This window comes from Entamoeba invadens (assembly GCF_000330505.1).
Source record: "Entamoeba invadens IP1 unplaced genomic scaffold scaff_1105074725849, whole genome shotgun sequence".
In the NCBI taxonomy this organism is placed as follows: Eukaryota; Evosea; order Mastigamoebida; family Endamoebidae; genus Entamoeba; species Entamoeba invadens.
Genome location: NW_004440189.1, coordinates 310,374 through 328,257, shown reverse-complemented (window position 1 = coordinate 328,257; position 17,884 = coordinate 310,374). Strand labels below are relative to the sequence as shown.

Here is a 17,884-nt window from a genome sequence, read left to right as displayed (position 1 = left end):
AAACTTCTAGTATTAATAAATACCTTTGAATTTGGTTTAAATATAAAAAATTTAGTTATAATTATATCAATGTTATAATATTATCTATAGTCGGGGGATAAATGGCATTAAAAAGGGACAAAGGTAGTTAATTTTGATAAATATAATTTTGAAACTATAATTTTTAAAAAATCTATTTAAAGGTCAAAATAAACATAAAATTAAAATAATAATATAAATTATCGTTTTTTATTTAAAATGATTATAAATTGAATAATTATAAATTTCTATTTCAAAAATAAACAAAAACACCTCAATTTGTTCACTTAAAAAATGTGGAAGTCTAAAACGCAGCACTTTTTATGGTTTGTCTGAAACTTGTTTTGTTAAAGAATTTTTCCTTTGTTTTTTCCTTTGTTTCATTTCTTTTCTGCTCTTTTTCAACTCCAATTGTTTTTATGTTAAAATGGTCTTTCTCTTATCTTTTCTCAATGGAAATGGTTCAACAACGAAAGATTGAAAGATTGAAATAACAAATGATGATTTTTCAGTGATTCCCTGACACTTTCAAAAATTGACACTGTTGTTAATTCATTAAACTCTGGCATTTTAACCATATACATCGTGAATATATATTGAAATACAGTTTTTAAACTGGTTTCTTGTATTTGAATTGCTTTTTTATGTTGATTGCCTGTGGTTATTTCATCAAGGGTTCCTTTCTCTTCTTCTTCCATTGTTTTCAAAGATTGAAAAATATCAAAAATAGAAAGTTATGGTTTTCTTTTATTATTTTCAAAGTAGTTAATTGAAAAAACCCTTCTAATACTTTTATGGTTAAATAAATTATATTTTATAGTTTTTTACTCAAATTAACTACTTCTGTCCCAAATTAACCCCCTTTATCACCCGACTATAATAATAATATATTATTATTAATATAATCACTAATATAATTATATTAGTAATAATGAATGATATATTTATTATTATTTTTATTAGAAACTGTTTTAACAATAACAATTGAGAGAGTAGTAAATAAATAACTATTTAATATTATATAAATAATAAATAACTATTAAATCGTTTATTTATAAAAGTATAAAGTCTGATTTCTAATTAATGATATTCCAAAAATACAACAAGGAAATTTACTATATTAGTTTTTTTATATTATAATATATAGTATCGACCATCGCTAATTAAAAACCATAAATAAATAGTAAATTTCTTATTAATTTTTACCATTTGACATTCTCAAAGAAATGCTGGTTGTCAGTCGTTTTCTTTGCTTTTCAAATCAATCGGTTTCACCTATTAATCGCCTTATAACAATGACACTTCTGTAATTAACTGAAGAGTCAGTCTTTCAACGTTATCTGGTGGACAAAAAATAGCTTCATTTTTGTCTAAACATCAGGCATTAGGTAAAGCGTGAAAAAACCCGAAACAATTGCGATGGATTTTTGGGACTGCTCCCCGAATTATTCCATTTTTTATTGTCCAAAAGGCACCAGATAACGTTTGAGACCAGATAACGTTAAAAGACAGACTGTATTAAATGGTTTGCCGGTTGTGTTGATATGACTCGGAAATTAACCAGAGAAAAAATTACAAACTCCACATTTCTTGCTTTCTTTTTTTGGATGTATAATGTGGTTAAAAAGTAAAATAATTTAAAAATAAAACAAAAAAAATAATATTTCGAAAAAAAAAGAAAAAAAAGCTATTTATTATAATTAAAAAACTAAATATATAGTTAATTTTTTCCATCGTTAATTAAAAATCCGACTTTATATAGTTTATTCGTCCCAATCGCATAATAAATGAATAAAATAAACTCACGAACCATGAAATTAAATCATTGAGGGTTGCTTTAAAGGGCGACTACTACATATAAGGCATGCAATACTCCCGGGACCCAGAAGAATATAGTGAGGATGATGTTGATCCAGAAATGGAGACCACAAGCGACCTTGAAGAAGACGGCCAATGGTGGCAAGAAGAACGAGAGAACGCAAAGGAGGAGACAGCCGAGTGTGATATCGCCCATTGAATAAAAAACCAATTCAGTTCTTCTTTTATAGTCCAATTCGCATTATTAATAAACTGAACTAAAGAATAAGAGCAACATTACCAATAAAATACATATTGAGCTCTCTAATATTCGTCGATTAAAAAAAGCTAAAAAGAGCAACAAAATGCAACGAATTTTCTTAAACAATCAACAGTGTTGTCCCATGTCATTTTTTAGGAATATAATAATAATTGGAACTGAAGTTTCTTCGGGTCTTTATTATTTAAAAAGTACAGCAAAAACGTGGCAATTTATCTTTAAAAACCCATTTCTTTGCTATTTAATACAGAAGAAAAAAAAACAATTCTTCCAATTGGTATTATAACTTTTCAAATAACTTCGCCTTTAGTTTGTGGATCTTGTAATAAATAATAAATAATAATACTATAATTCAGGAATCAATCTTTTTTTTTTCAAAAAAAACTTCAATTATCGTTGTTAATGTTTTTTTAAATTTACAATTATCTATCTATTTATAATTTGAAGTGTTTTTTACTATTAATAATAATTTAATTTTAATTGTATATTTTTTTTAATAATTACTTTTTTTAATAAGTAATTATTAAAAATAACTGTCTCTTTTTTAAAAAATAAACTTTTCAAAAAAGAGACAGTTAATATTTTTTTCTAATTTCATAAACTATTAAAATGAAATTTGTTTTTTTTTTCTATTGTTTTAACTATTAATTTCAACGAAAATTAAAATTATAGTAAATTTTAACATATTAATAAAGTGATAGTATAAATTATTATACTTATTAATAGTAACAAGTAATAGTATTTACAACTATGTAAAAAACTAAACACTGAGTTAAACACTTCCGAACTGTTGCATGGCGAGAGTATAGTAGAATCCTTTCAACTTCAACAACTCCTCGTGCGTTCCTCTCTCAGCAATTTTTCCTCTCATAATAACACAAATCTGATCTGCGCCCTGAATAGTTGACAATCGGTGAGCAATGACAATAGTTGTCCTTCCCTTCGATGCTTTATCCAAAGCGTCTTGTACAATTTTTTCTGACTCAGAGTCAAGTGCACTTGTTGCCTCATCAAGTAACAAGACCTTTGGATTTCTGATTAACGCTCTTGCGATTGCAATTCGTTGTTTCTGTCCTCCAGACATCTGACTTCCTCTATCTCCGACTTCTGTGTTATACCCCTCTGGCATCGCACTAATAAAATCGTGCGCGTTCGCCATTTTTGCTGCGGCATATATATCATCATTAGTGACTTCCATTCCTTTTGGAATGCCTCTTTTAATATTTTCCATCACGGTCTCAGCAAAGAGCACTGGCTCTTGTCCGACCATCCCAATTTGGTTTCTAAGGAATTGGATGTTTAATCCTTTCACATTATGTCCGTCCAACAAGACTTCTCCATGTGTTGGGTCATAGAATCGTTCAATCAATTGGACAGAAGTACTCTTCCCACACCCAGATGCACCTACCAATGCAACAGTCTTTCCTTTCTCAGCTTTGAATGAAATCCCCTTCAAAACAGAGTTCTCCGGACGCGACGGATATCGGAAACAAATGTCTTTGAACTCAACGTCCCCTTCAACTCCTTCAAATATATCTCCCGTTTCATTGTACACGTCTATCTTAGGCACTCGATCGATGACATCAAACGTTTTCTTCGCAGCTTCTATCGCCTTTCCAATATCCGGTACTATCGTTCCAAAGTTCCCGACACTTTGTGCCGCAAAGACTACAGACATCATCGCCTTCTGCATCCGCATGAACCCGTCCATAAAAGCAACATAATACTCCATAAATGGCACCTGGAAATTCAAGTTCTTCTTCAAGATGACTACACCAATGTAAAATCCATATGAGTTGATACAGAATGTAACCAAGTTGTTCAACGCTTGTGTGATCGCAAGAGATGGTCCCCACTTATAGATCCCAATCAATGGTTTATGTAAGTCGCTGACATACTTCTTAATGAAATATGGCTCTTTTGTTAAGGTATGAATAGTTCTCACCGACTCGACAGCTTCAACCAAAGTAATCCCAGACTTCTCATATGCAATAGTTGCCGGCGACGATTGCTGTTTGTTCAATTTCCCGTTAATGAACACAATCACCATCAACACAGGGGTGACCGCCAAAATACATAAAGCCGTCTTCCATTCATAATAAAACGCAATGCCAAGAGCAAATCCACACGTCGAAAGAAGTTGAATAACATTCCCAACTCTCTCCCCTGAAATACCTTTGACTGTTGTCGGATCAGCGGAAAGCCGTGTAGTGACTGCGCCTACCATGTTTTCCTTTCGATCAAACCACGAGACGTCTTGTCGAATAATTGCTTTGTAGAAATTACGTCGCATTCGGGTCAACATCTTTTCTCCAGCTGACAGCATCAACCCAATATACAAGAAGAATGCACAGAACGCACCGGCTCCAATACCAATAATGATCATACACGTCTTAAAGATGGTGTGCTGTTGTTCGTCTGTAATAGGAACTGATGGACTCAATACCATCAACACCATAATAATATCAATGAACTTCAATGTGAAGAACGGGAAGATGGCACCTCCACCAATACCACCTATAAGACCTAACGTACACATTATATACTCATGCGAGAAGTTGTCCCATAACGTTCTCCATAGCGCAAATTGATTCGATTTCTTCAGATGTTTGACTTCATTGTTATAGTCACTTTCTAACTCTTCAACAATATTTGCAGGCTCCATAGTAACAGTATTCTCCTTGTGCAACATCATCGTCTCAGCTTCTTTGTTTTCTTCTTCTCTGAACTTCTTGAGGTCTTCTTCCACTTGGTCTTGGTCGACTTCTTCTTCCATTGATTGTCTTTTGACCAATCCATAGTAAGTTCCTTTGAGATCCATTAACTCTTGGTGGGTCCCCGACTCGATAATTTCGCCTTGATGGAACACACAAATTCTACTCGCATTTTTGACGGTGGTAAGTCGATGAGCCACAACGATAGTCGTTCTTCCTTCAGATGCTTTCTCAAGAGCTTGTTGGACTATTTTCTCCGATTGAGTGTCAAGTGCACTTGTTGCCTCATCAAGTAATAAGATCTTCGGTCGACGAATCAATGCTCTTGCTATCGCAATTCGCTGCTTCTGTCCTCCAGAAAGGGATGCACCCTTTTCTCCCACTAACGTGTCATATTTGTCAGGCAAGTGCATAATAAAGTCGTGCGCATTCGCCATTTTAGCGCACTCAATCACATCGTCCTCTGTCGGGGTTTCATCATCCTTCGCTCCAAGCAAAATGTTTTGTTTAATCGTACAAGCAAACAAGACGGGTTCTTGCCCGACTAATCCAATTTGATTTCGTAACCATTTCAAATTCAAACTGCGGAGATCATTCCCGTCTAACTTAACAGACCCACCAACGGGGTCGTACAACCGTTGGACTAATTGAATAGTTGTGCTCTTCCCACATCCAGACGCTCCTACTAAAGCTATAGTATTTCCATTCGGAATTGATAAGTCGAGTCCTCCCAATATCTGTTTAGTTGGTCGCGTTGGATATCTAAATTGAACATCTTCGAGTGTAATATTCCCATTGCACACTTCAGGCTTTAACCCAACATTTGTCGTAGCATCTATATCCGGAATTCTGTCAATGGTATTGTAAATTCTAAACGCTGCACCTCTTGCAGTGGACAATACATTCAGAGGAATTGCAATCATCGCCAATGACTGTTTGTCACTTTTTAAATTCTTATGAAATTGATTTAACAAACTTGTGTAGCCATTAAAACTGCCATGAACACCACCATCACTGTTGATGAGTTTCGTTGAATTTAATTATTATTGATCTATTATTAACTATAAGTATTAAGTAATAATTCAATATTATAAAATATTATAAATAACAAACCAGTCCCTGGTGAACCATTGTGGCTCCCTCCTTTTCCTTGAATTACTAATGACCCATACCACGAACCAAGAGCTAGAGAACACATCATCACAAACATCATCGCTCCAAACCCAATTCCTACCGCAAGTCCTCTGATCACATGGAACCTTCCAGCTTTGTTTATATTTGCATCGTACGCGGCACAGAACGACTTTTCTTGACTTAGTGAATGCACCGTTCTCATATTACCAATCGTCTCTTCTGCAATAGCACCAGCCTTTCCAGTGGCACCAGACCCTTTAGAAGTCATAATGGTAGCAGTGACACCAAGGAAGAACATGGCACCCATCATGAATGGAGCTGAACATAATAAGACTAATGTCAAATCCCAGGACTTGGCAAAACCAAGTGCGTACCCACTAATGAACGCAGCAAGTGTCTGGAATATCATTCCAAATTTCTGCGACATTCCATCTTCGATTTCTTGGACGTCGGACGCGATTTTTGATGTCAATTCACCGGATTCTTGATGGTCGTACCATCCCATGTCTTGTCTCATCAATGCCGTGAAGTAAAGAATTCTGATTTTGATTGACTGTCTTTGCGATAACACAAAGAAACAGAACGACTGCAAAAATCCAGCAGCCATGTTACCAAGACCAAAGTACAACATTTTCAGTACCAACGTGTGCACAGTGCTTTCGACCATCTCAAATATTTGTTGGTTGATCACATATTGCTGAGAAAGTGGCAACAAAGGGATTTGGGGTAACAAAGACGCGTCCATCGAACCATCTCCTTGGAAGGCATCTATCATATCTCCCATAACAAGCATCATCATCGGCTGTAATATACCAGCAGCAAGTGATCCACATAACCCCAACAACAACATTAACCCATCAAACCAATTGATGTATCTATACAGTTTTCTGATGGAGACAGAACCCTTCTCCTCTGGTTTCTGATTCTTTCGCGATAGGAGATCGGGGTCTGGCGTGACATCAAAGACTTGAAACTCTTCGTTGGAACTGCTCATTGCGTGTATGAGGAAACAAGTTCTTTATATTTCAGGTATTGGGTATTTCTCTATTTTTGAATTGGTCACTCCTTTGTTACTCTTGTCTTTCTTTTCAAAATGCTCCACAACTCGGGAAATAAAGCCTAAGTCGATTATTTGAGCTACTGAAACAAAGTCGTTTTATTTCGCAAAAAAGAGGCGGAGTTGCCCGCTTTAATTCCAAGTCGCTTATTGTTAGATATTGAAGTATTGGAAAAGACCGGGAAGATCAAAGAAAAAATACAGTTCAGAACACCACTGTTTTGTATTTCTTTTATCAACTCTTTTCTATATTATCGGGAAATTAGAAGAAAAAAGTAGGGTTACTCTTTCTAGCTATAATTAAAAAATTTGTCGGAACTTTTTGCCGGATTGGCTAGCAAGAAATACCCATATTTGAATATTCAAATTATAAAAAGTAATTTTTAATCGTTTTTTTCGGGACAATTATCAGTTTGCAAACCAATTATTTCCAAACTCCACCACACCGTTAATTGTTATGTTGTTACCAAAAAGAATTGAATACGTGGTAACATAATAACACTCTTTTAATGACTAAAGGTTTGAAGTTTGACAGTCGCTTTTTCCTTTAAAAACAAAAAGAATTTTTATTTTATGACAGAGATGACTTGACAAATTTTAAAATAATGGTTTATTTTTATTAGAATTATAAAATGTCATATACTATTATTGTTCCAAAAACTTATTTGTGTTTTTCCTTTTCTTACTTTTTGGGTAAACGTTTAAAATGTATTGTGTGTATTTATGGCATAACACAAAATAGTTCGTTACAAGACCCGAATAATCCCACAAAAATGGACTTTTAGTACAAAAAAATCACAAAATAAAAATAGAAACCCAAAACTTTTTAAATAATAAAAATTAAAATCAATTTGACGCAAATCTACAAATTGTAAACTTTTACAGATCATCTCGAAAACAAAGAATAAAATCACCTCCAAGTCACATCCACTTCATCAGTCCTAAACCGTTGATGCACTGTGGTCTCGCTGAGTGGTGTTGAATATCCATTTTTGGCCATTAAGTATCCGGTCCACGCGATCATAGTTCCATTATCGATGCAATACCTCTCGTCCATTGCTCCCAGAATTGCACCTCTATCCTTTGCCATCAACTCTAACATGTTTTGAAGTCGCACATTACACCCAACACCACCGACCACAAGGACTTCAGTTGCAGCACATTGACTCATTGCTCTTTCAGTCACTTCGACAAGCATTGCAAAGAGTGTTTCTTGTAACGAAAAACATAAGTCCTCTACCCCTTCTTTTTTGTTTGCTAACGTTTCAATTGAAGTTAATAACCCAGTCAGTGAGATGTCCATCCCTTTCACAGAGTATGGTAACGTCACTAACTTCTTACCTTTTTTAGCTAACTGTTCGATGTTATAACCAGGTGCGGGCTCATTTGGTATCATCATAATACGTGCAAATCTATCAAGACAATTCCCAACAGCTATGTCAATAGTCTCGCCAAAGATACGATACTTCCCCAACGAAAAGGCAATGACCTGCGTGTTACTCCCAGACACATATAAACAAACGGGGTGCTTCGCACCAGTCGCCAACATCCCCATTTCAATATGAGCAACACAGTGATTGACTCCGACAATTGGTTTGTGCCACAAAAGAGACAACGTTCTTGCTACAACAGCACATATCATGAGTGGTGCCGCTATTCCTGGTCCTTTTGTGTATGCAATAAGGTCGATATCCTCTTTCTGTAACTTCGCTTTTGTGAGTGCTTCTTTGATGAGGCGGATGATATGAGTTCTGTGATGTTCAGCAAGTTGTCTTGGCAGAAAACCTTGTCCGATCGGCGCATAGTAACTATCTCTGATATTACTTAAGACTTCTCCGGTCGAGGTCACAATGCCTACGCCCAATTTGTTTGCGCTTCCCTCCAACCCCAATATGTATTTGATCTTCCTCTTTTCTTCTTCCATTACTTTTTTGAGTCTATTTCTTCTTTTTCTATTAATTAATACTTTTTAATCATTATTTAATTAGAAATTATTAATTCTTGTGACTTATTTGTCGATTCAATACTACCGTTTTATAGTAAATTACTAGTTGGAGAACTAGTTAGTATACTTATAACACAATGAGATGAACTCTAAATAAGTAGAGTATAATGTTTGAGTCAATAGTCTCGGACCTTTTGATGCGATACTTTGGAAAGTATATCAGCGGACTTAACTCACAGAACTTGCAAGTTTCTTTGTGGGCCGGGGATGTCACTTTGGAGAATCTTGTGATCAACGAAAACGCTTTCAGCTACCTTCTTGTTGGTGTCCCTCTCAAAGTTATCAAGGGAACGGTTGGGAAAATGTCACTCCACCTTCCATGGAATAAGTTGAACTCACAGCCTGTTGTTGTACAAATTAAAGATGTGACTATAGTTGTGACGACTGATTACAGCGTCGATGCAAGTGTAGTAGCGTCACAACTTGAAGATGAAGAACAAGCGTCGAAGCAGAGGCAACTTCGTAACTATGAGATTAGTTCAGACAAAAGCACTATGACACAACGACTGTTCACAAAGATATTGAACAACATGCAGATCGACATGAGTAACATTCATGTGCGATATGAAGCAGTTAACACGTGGACTGGATTACGATATGCAATAGGGACTTCTATAGAATCAATCAAATTGTATTCCACAGACGAGAAGTGGAATTCGACGTTTGTGATTGATGCGACTGGTGTGAATTACAAAATTGCTGAAGTTGTGAAGATGCGTGTGTATCATTGCCAGACAAAAGAAGACAAATTCGATGACTTGAAGACGTCACTTCCTAAAAGCTCGATCCTCGAAGACTTGACTACAAAAATGAAACTGACGTTATCAGACAAAGACGAGGACTTCCCTGTTTTGGCCAAAGTACTTCTCGAAGTGATCAAAGTGAATGTGACACAAGACGTTCTCATTGATGCTAAGAGTCTTATGCAGCAACAGAAATTGTTTGAAGGGAAGTGTAGTCAAAGCACACGAAATATCCTCCGCCCAAGCGAGGCGGTTAGTGCGGAGACTGCCAAGAAATGGTGGGTCTTTGCAAAGGAGAGTATTTTAGCTGAAGTGCGGAAGAAGAGATATAAAGAGAGTGACGAATACAAGAAGAAGCGTAAGACGGAGCGCCAAGAATACACTGACATCTACACTCGTGTTCTTAATGACACACCAACAGAGACGGACAAACAACGATTTGCAGAATTGGAGAAAGACTTGTCGGTAAAGGAAATCATTTACTTGCGGAATTATGCAAAGACGGAGACTGACGAAGCAAAGAAGAATACAAATGGGATATGGAGCTGGATGGGGTATTCTGCAGAAGTCAATTCACAGTTATCGGAAGACATCCACACCTTTCTTGGGGCTTCTGATGACGAAGACTTTATCGATACGAAGAAGTTGAAACAACTGTTGTTCAGTGTAGAGATCAATAAAGTGTGTCTTGGGTTGTTTGGGAAAGGCAGCGCTGATGCGTTTGTGAGTTCTGAGATTTGTGGAGTGGTATGTAGTGTTGAGAAGAAAACGATTGGGTTCACTGCAAATGGTGTAGTTGGCGATTTTCTCGTCAAAAGCACGACTGACAAGAAGTATCCAAACATTTTCCAAGCTACAAACAAGGCTGAAAAACTGTTTGAGATCAAATTGACCAGCGAAAAAGAAGATGAAAAGACGACAAGTGACTTTGTCGTTGAAATCCAGTTGCGTCCAACACGGATTGTGTACAACAAGGTTATGGTAGAGGAGTTAATGAACGTTTTGAGAGCGCTTGACATTGTTGAAACATACGGACAAGTAGGGATTAGTCTTCCTTCAGTCAACATCAAGAGCATTTTAGATGAACACATCAGAGTAACAGCTTCAGCAACTATCCACACACCATATATTATCATTCACTCTGGCGAACAGGAGATTCATGTCGACCTTGGCATTATTGAGGTCAAAACATGTGAACGGACTGGAATCTATGACACTTATAAAGCAAGTATAACTAACATTAACTGCAAACTTGTATCAAATGAGAAGGCGGAAGTACTTCTTGAGAAGACGGCACTCAATTTTGAAGTGCAAAAGTCGTTATTAAGTTGGAAGGAGATGAAGAACAAAATGGGCACGTTCTCACCTGGAGTCATTGTCAATTGTTGCTTTGACGAGATCAAAAGTCACATCTCAGCGGAGCAAATGGAGACCATGGAAATGATGTTTAAAGAACAGAAGCCGCAACCAAAGAGTGAGAAAGAAGCTATACAAGACTTACTCAATACAGATGACTCAGAAGAACTTGGGGAAGACAATATCCAAATACCTGAAGACTTCGTCAAGTTCCAAATCTTTCTGAAGATCCCAACACTCAGTGCACTCATATCACAGAAAACTGATGAACTTCTTTTTGATATCAAAGCAAAGGGTCTTGAAATGACTTCACTTGTCAAAGACACTAAGACATCCGCAGACTTCAATTTCTCTGATGTTGTTGTGACGGATGAAAACGGAAATGTGTTCTTCTCGAAAAAACAGACCTCAGAAGCTCTTGTTTCGATGAGCTTCTTGAACGAAGACGATAAACCTATTAAAGCAGTTTTCAGAGCATCACAATCAATCATCAGATTCGACTTGCCACATTTGGACCATATCCTCCACTTCATATACACTTCTCCTCAACAAAACACTCAACAGGTCGTTGTCAACAAGAAGAAACAGAAGGTTGTAGAGGTACAGATTCAGTTCACGGCAATTGACTTAGAACTGAAGAATAGAGGAACTCCACTTGGTCATGGGAGTGCTGTTGGTGGACTGATCGATATCATCATTGACAATAACAAAGACGTCACTCCCGACATCACAGTCAAAGGTAGTTTTAAAGAGATCTTTGCTATAGATGACACACTAAGTGGGAAGGTATACCCTAAATTAGCACAAACGGGTACAACGCCATTCAAATTTATATACACCCACTCCTCTGAGGCCAAAGCAATTGAACAGCGCTTCAAACATTATATGTTATTAGAGGCGGAACACGTCACCTTTGTGTATTTGAATTTGTTCATCCAACAAATATACAGTTGGCTCCTCGACTTACTTCACATCTGTTCAGTGAGAGTCTTTCCATCTAATACCCCTTCATATCAATATGACAGATTGAACTTAGAAGCTAAGGTAAGGGATGTGACTCTTACTATTCCAGTCGCATCGTATAGCGATGAAGCTATTGATATGAAGATTGATTCATTGGCTTTACAAAGCACGTGGGAAGAACAAATTCTCTCGACGAAGTCGTTGAGTGTCGAAAACGTTCGGTTTGATGACAAACCCGCTGCTGAAAAAGTTGTTTTTGACTTCACGTTTCCGGATGACGAGAATCAAGCAGTGGACTTCCCGGCGTGGGAAATCAACTTGAAAATACCAAATGGGAATATCGACTTGACGCCAGAAAGGTACAGAGAATTGGTTGGACTTATTATGATCAACTTGGACGAGCCTAACAAGCACCAAGACTTAATCAAATACCATCCAGACATGACGGTCAATGCAAAGGAATTGAATTCGATTCGAAGTCGAGTCTTCACTGCTGATGTTGATAAAGCCGAATTGAATATTAAGAGTAAAGAAGATGATTTGGGTGTCATGAGTTTCGATAATATGAAGTACAAATACATTGGTCTTCCTTCAGATTGTTCCAATCATATAGTCGATGTCCAAAATGGTGTTTTTATTGACTTATTAAACAACAAACAGAAGTTGTTTTGGGTGGATCAAAATGCGGGGAACAACTTCTTGAAGTTCACATTTGACACTTTAGCGACTGAAAAGAAGATCACATTGGCCTTTGGGAACTCTTCGAATATTAGACTCACGCAAGAGACTTTACTCAAATTGATGACATTTTTCGGAGTTGAAAAGAAGTATATGACAGTAGAGAATGTGGGAGTGAGTGTACAACGTATTCTAGAGGACAAAACATTCACATTCAAGTTTCTTATGAATGGCATCAACTTCATCTTAAACGACAAAGAAGGCGACTTCACAACATTCACCCTTTCAAAGAGTTTTGTCGAGACCGTCTCACGCGGGGAAGATACGAAAGTCTCTGGGACAATAGGAACACTGACGGCAAAAGCAGAGGAAGTGACCATTTTGTCGACTTTGAATAATGTCGACATGGGGACTTTCTCGTATTCGTATGAAAAGGCAAAGTGTCTTTCTGTCTTTACTGGACAGCTCTCCCAAATACACGCGATTTTCAATGACAAAGCCATAATACGGGCGGCACAGTACTACGATAATGCATCGAAAATTATGAGTGCACTCAAAGGAAAGACAGTCGAGTTCATAGAGAAGACTGCAAGTGTGTCTCGAAAGATTCGATTTGATTTTGTCATCGAGACGCCACGAATTGATATCAGAGATGTCACCGCAAGACTTGGTGTCGTCACCATAAAAGATAAAGCGGAGGCATTAGAAGAGAAGTTGAATATAATAGGGTTACTCCGAGACACAGAAGTGAAAATAGGTGAAGATATCGTAGTGAAGTGTGATGGTGTAGAAATGGGTATATCTGTCAATGATGCGAGTGATGGAGTTACTGATGTTGATATGGATGTAGATTGTGGTGTTATTGATATCTGTACGACGCCACAAAACTTGACTTCATTGTTAAACGTAGCGGACGCTGTCATCAAGACATCACAACAGATCACTAATGGAAATAAATAATACTTAATCTATTGAATACTATAGATCTTATTTATTGAATTTTCCATTTGAATTATATTTTTACTATAAATAAAACTATATGGAAATACTATTAAGAGAATAGAAAAATACTATTGTTTATTAAACATTCGAAGCAAGAGGTTACTCTTTTAAAAGAAGACTAATTTCTTGTTCAAAATATTTTCTGATGTTTGTCCGTTTTATCTTGAGAGATGGAGTTATCAAGTCTCTTTTGGTGTCGAAGGGGATGGGATGGAGAATTAGTCGTTTGACCTTTTCAAAGCCTTTTAGGTTGTGTTCGGTAGCAATTTTGGATAAATTGTCTAACACCATTTTAATGACTGTGGGTTCATGACACAATTGTTCCAGATTTAAGTTTTTACTTGTTTCTGATTTGTATTCGCTTCGAATCGCAATTTCATTTGGAACAACAATTGCATATAAATAATTCAAAACCGACTTTCCATCCACAAAGATGTCGTGAACAAAAATGGACTCTTGGAGGATATTCTCGATCTTTTCTGTTGAGACGTATTCTCCTTGAGACAATTTAAAGACGTTGTTTGCTCTCGCGATGATCTCAAAATCGCCATTTTTGTATTCTGCAATATCATTTGTCTTAATCCACCCATTCACAATGCTTTCTGTATTAACCTTTTCACTTTCTTTGTAATACCTTTTGAACCCAGCCGTGGTCTTCAAGTAAATTTCTCCACAGCATTGATGGTTTCTTGTACAAAACCCCATCTCAGGTACACATTTTAACATCACTTGACATGTTGGATATGGCCGTCCTGTTGTAGTAAATTGGACACCATCACAAAATCTTGATGCAAGTCCCATCCCACACGTTTCAGTGAGTCCATAACCAATGAATAAAGCATCGACAATTACTACTCTAAAAAATCGAGCTATTCCCTCCGGTAAAGGAGCTCCTGCTGATATTATGATTTGAAGTCTTCCCCCAAATTTGTCTCTTATTCTTTTGAAAAAGATGTTGTCGAACTCCGGCGTGAGTAATGTCGGGGTGCTAAGGAGCAACTGTTCTTTAGTTTTATAAGCCGTGTGATACAATACCTTCTCAACACAACTCAAGTTGTTTATGCCTTCCATCACTTTCATATGAATCGTTTGTAACACACGAGGCACTGCGGCGAGCACGGTTGGCCTTAACATATTGATGTCTTCAACTAGTGTTGGTATCCCTTTCGACATTAACCCAATGACACCACCCAATCTATAAATAGTCATTTCTAAAACTATAGCAAAGACATGGCCAAGTGGGAGAAAAGACATACTAACCATTGGGTGTGTCTGTCTGTTATATAGTTGAAGGATCTCAAGTGGTATCCGTTGTACAAGACTAGTAGCACAAGCTATCAAATTTTGATGTGTTAATAATACACCCTTAGACTTTCCAGAAGTGCCACTTGTGTACATAAGAAGTGCATCATCTTCTGGTGACACTTTTTTTAATAAATAATTTGAATTTACTCCATCAGTGTATACACTTTTAAATGTTAAGAGACTCTGATACTTCTCTTGAACCGGAGTGTCATAGTCTTCCATAATAATGACGTTCTGAAAGCAATTGACTCTTTGAAGAACACAAGCTTTATCTTCTGAAGTAAAAATGACTTTAAGTTCAGCATGAGTACATATGTATTGCAAAGACTCATCCCCAAGAGAGTCATATAATGTACATATCCTTGCCCCAATGTAACTACAAGCAATGAAGAGATAATGCCACTCAAGTCGTTTCGAAGAGAAGAAACCGAGATTGTCTCCTTTTTTGATTCCATGTTTAAGAAGTCCTTTTGCAAGTGTTTGTGAGTATTCCAAGACCTCTCCATATGTTCTAAAATAATAATGGCCACGCCTTCCATCTTGTAAATATTCTCTTTCGCCAAGAAATGGAAGAGTGGGATTGTCTAACGTCCAATATTCCAAAGCATCTATTGGAGAATGAATGTAAGGGTGGTCGCTTATTAATAATTCATTCCCATTCGCTTCAAATTCGTCAGGATTGATGTATATTGTGTGTGTACTATGGTCTTCCATAATCGATGATATAATAAGATAACAGTAGTCCGAACAATAATAGTATCTCATTCCACAAGTAAACAAAAATTTGAACCATTCAGAGGTAATGTTGTCTTAGTGACTGTGTATACCCGAAATTGTACTATAAAAATAATGTTTTTTCTACTATAAATCGGGTCAATTATTTTGTATAACAATTTTGTGGGTTATTGTTGACTTCTTTTGGTTCGAGTTTTTGGGAAAAGTGATATTTTGTGCTTTTTTACTCAATTATAGTAATTATTAATTTGCATTTTGTTTTCATAATTTAAATATAAAAAAATCTATTATTCATAAATAGAATTATTGTTTTGTTCTACTTAAAAAGTGTATTAGCAAAAATATTAAATTGAATAATAAAATATAATACAATATTTATTGTCTTATATTTAATTTATTCCAACACTATTTTTGATGCGATGTGATTTTGATAAAATGAGAAGATTCAAGAACAGAAAGGTATTTAAGTGGAGAAAACACATAAGAAAACAATCAAATATCATTGCGCTTCTGGCGTACTTTCAGTTCCATGAATGACATACTTCAGTGGGAGATTTTTATAAATAATTTTAGTACTCTTGACTGGGTTTTCGATTGGTTCTTGGTGTTCCACTTCCATTTGTTCGTCTTCTTCATTATTGATAACAACCTGTGGCACTTGTTGACCTGTCAACTCCTCGAGCTTTTCAGCGAGAATTTTGACCGTCTGGTTATTCTCCAAAATAAGACGTTTGACTTTCTCCTTCTTAAGACTTTCTATTCTCAACATCAACTCGTTGTTCTGCATCTCATCGATTGCGTCTTTAACTTCATAAAACGCTTTCTCAAAATCGGCTTTGCGGTATTCTTCCATCTCTTGGTATCTTTTGATGTCCGGTTTCTTCTCTTCATCTATTTTCTCGAGGCGACTCTTCTCGGCTTTGAGTGCCAAATTTCGCTGGTAAGCCCGGTTGAGTCGATTTTTCGATTGTTCTACTCTCCGCAAAGCATCAAACCGTTTTTGCATTTGCGATGGGTCAAAATGGAACTCTGACCTTTCGTACAATTTTTTCTCTAATTGTTTAATTTGACTTTGGAGGTTTGCGATTTGTTTGCAGTTTTCTTTGATTTCTTCAATGGCTAAATGCTCTGAAACAAGCGACTCGACCAATTGCTGCTTTTGTTCTTTGACAGAGGCCAACACTTTCTCCAACGTTTCACACTCCATTGACCTTTTAGTTTTTTTGTTTTTTTTATTAAAACCATTGGTATATTATACCAAAACTATATTCAAATCATATAAATATAAATCTCAAAATAAACAATTCAAATTAAAAGACAAATTCTAATGGTAAGTTTAAAATTACCATTTTCAATAATATAGTTTTAATAACATTTTCAAAAAAAGAAATTTTTAAAATGTTATAAAAATAGCCAAACAAAAAAACTAAAGTCCAAGTTTTCAAGATGAAACGTTAAAAACGACAAGGAACTGAATATTTATAAACAGATGGGAGACGAAGATAAGGTAATCGACTATTCCGCTCAAGTCCAACAGCACGTTGATATCGCTGACCAATTTATCAAGGGCAAAATCCAGTTGGACGAGTGCCTCAACCAAATATTCGACATTATCCCATTGGGATGCAAAGATACCAAAGTGTGCGTTTGTTTCTCTTAATAATTGGCTTTACGCTCTCGTCCTTACTATGTTTTCTGCTTATTGTTTCATTTACTAACAAACAGGAGGACAATGCCGCCGCAGTCCTTTCAGTCCTTTGCAATGTCAAAGATGTTAAGCCAGAAGTTGTCGAAAAACTCAGCTCGGACCAGCAGGATTGGCTGTTGATGTATGTCTACAAAGGACTTGGTGCTTCAGAAAACAAAGACGCGACCTACATCCCCGCGTCTCCACAAATTTTGTTCAAGTGGTTCTCCGTCGTCCAGTCTGTTGCTGGTGACGGATGTGTGATGAGAGCCGTTTTACGAAGACGTGCACTTTAATTCATTTTCCTCACCCTTATTTTCCCACATTCCGCACAATTAGTCAATCTCGTTGTGATTGTGACAACTTGACTTTAAAAGATGATTAAGACACCATTTTTCGTTTTGCAAATG

General features: G+C 36.4%; 6 protein-coding genes across 6 annotated transcripts; 2 read left to right on the top strand and 4 right to left on the bottom strand.

Annotated features, from left to right (window-relative positions):
• Positions 1–2,867: 2,867 nt before the first annotated feature.
• On the bottom strand, positions 2,868–6,937 carry EIN_224310 (bile salt export pump, putative; the record flags this gene model as incomplete). The annotated part of the gene is made up of 3 exons (XM_004254911.1): positions 2,868–5,741; positions 5,786–5,823; positions 5,923–6,937. 3 exons carry the CDS (start codon positions 6,935–6,937, stop codon positions 2,868–2,870), a joined length of 3,927 nt encoding a protein of 1,308 aa, XP_004254959.1.
• A 973-nt stretch (positions 6,938–7,910) lies between these two features.
• EIN_224300 (O-sialoglycoprotein endopeptidase, putative) lies at positions 7,911–8,924 on the bottom strand (the record flags this gene model as incomplete). Its single annotated transcript, XM_004254910.1, has 1 exon — positions 7,911–8,924. The coding sequence occupies one exon, from the start codon at positions 8,922–8,924 to the stop codon at positions 7,911–7,913; it is 1,014 nt and encodes a 337-aa protein (XP_004254958.1).
• A 188-nt stretch (positions 8,925–9,112) lies between these two features.
• EIN_224290 (hypothetical protein) lies at positions 9,113–13,705 on the top strand (the record flags this gene model as incomplete). Its single annotated transcript, XM_004254909.1, has 1 exon — positions 9,113–13,705. One exon carries the CDS (start codon positions 9,113–9,115, stop codon positions 13,703–13,705), a length of 4,593 nt encoding a protein of 1,530 aa, XP_004254957.1.
• A 141-nt stretch (positions 13,706–13,846) lies between these two features.
• EIN_224280 (long-chain-fatty-acid--CoA ligase, putative) lies at positions 13,847–15,766 on the bottom strand (the record flags this gene model as incomplete). The annotated part of the gene is made up of 1 exon (XM_004254908.1): positions 13,847–15,766. The coding sequence occupies one exon, from the start codon at positions 15,764–15,766 to the stop codon at positions 13,847–13,849; it is 1,920 nt and encodes a 639-aa protein (XP_004254956.1).
• A 520-nt stretch (positions 15,767–16,286) lies between these two features.
• On the bottom strand, positions 16,287–16,994 carry EIN_224270 (hypothetical protein; the record flags this gene model as incomplete). Its single annotated transcript, XM_004254907.1, has 1 exon — positions 16,287–16,994. The coding sequence occupies one exon, from the start codon at positions 16,992–16,994 to the stop codon at positions 16,287–16,289; it is 708 nt and encodes a 235-aa protein (XP_004254955.1).
• Positions 16,995–17,276: 282 nt separating this feature from the next.
• On the top strand, positions 17,277–17,770 carry EIN_224260 (hypothetical protein; the record flags this gene model as incomplete). Its single annotated transcript, XM_004254906.1, has 2 exons — positions 17,277–17,432; positions 17,513–17,770. The coding sequence occupies 2 exons, from the start codon at positions 17,277–17,279 to the stop codon at positions 17,768–17,770; spliced, it is 414 nt and encodes a 137-aa protein (XP_004254954.1).
• Positions 17,771–17,884: the final 114 nt, after the last annotated feature.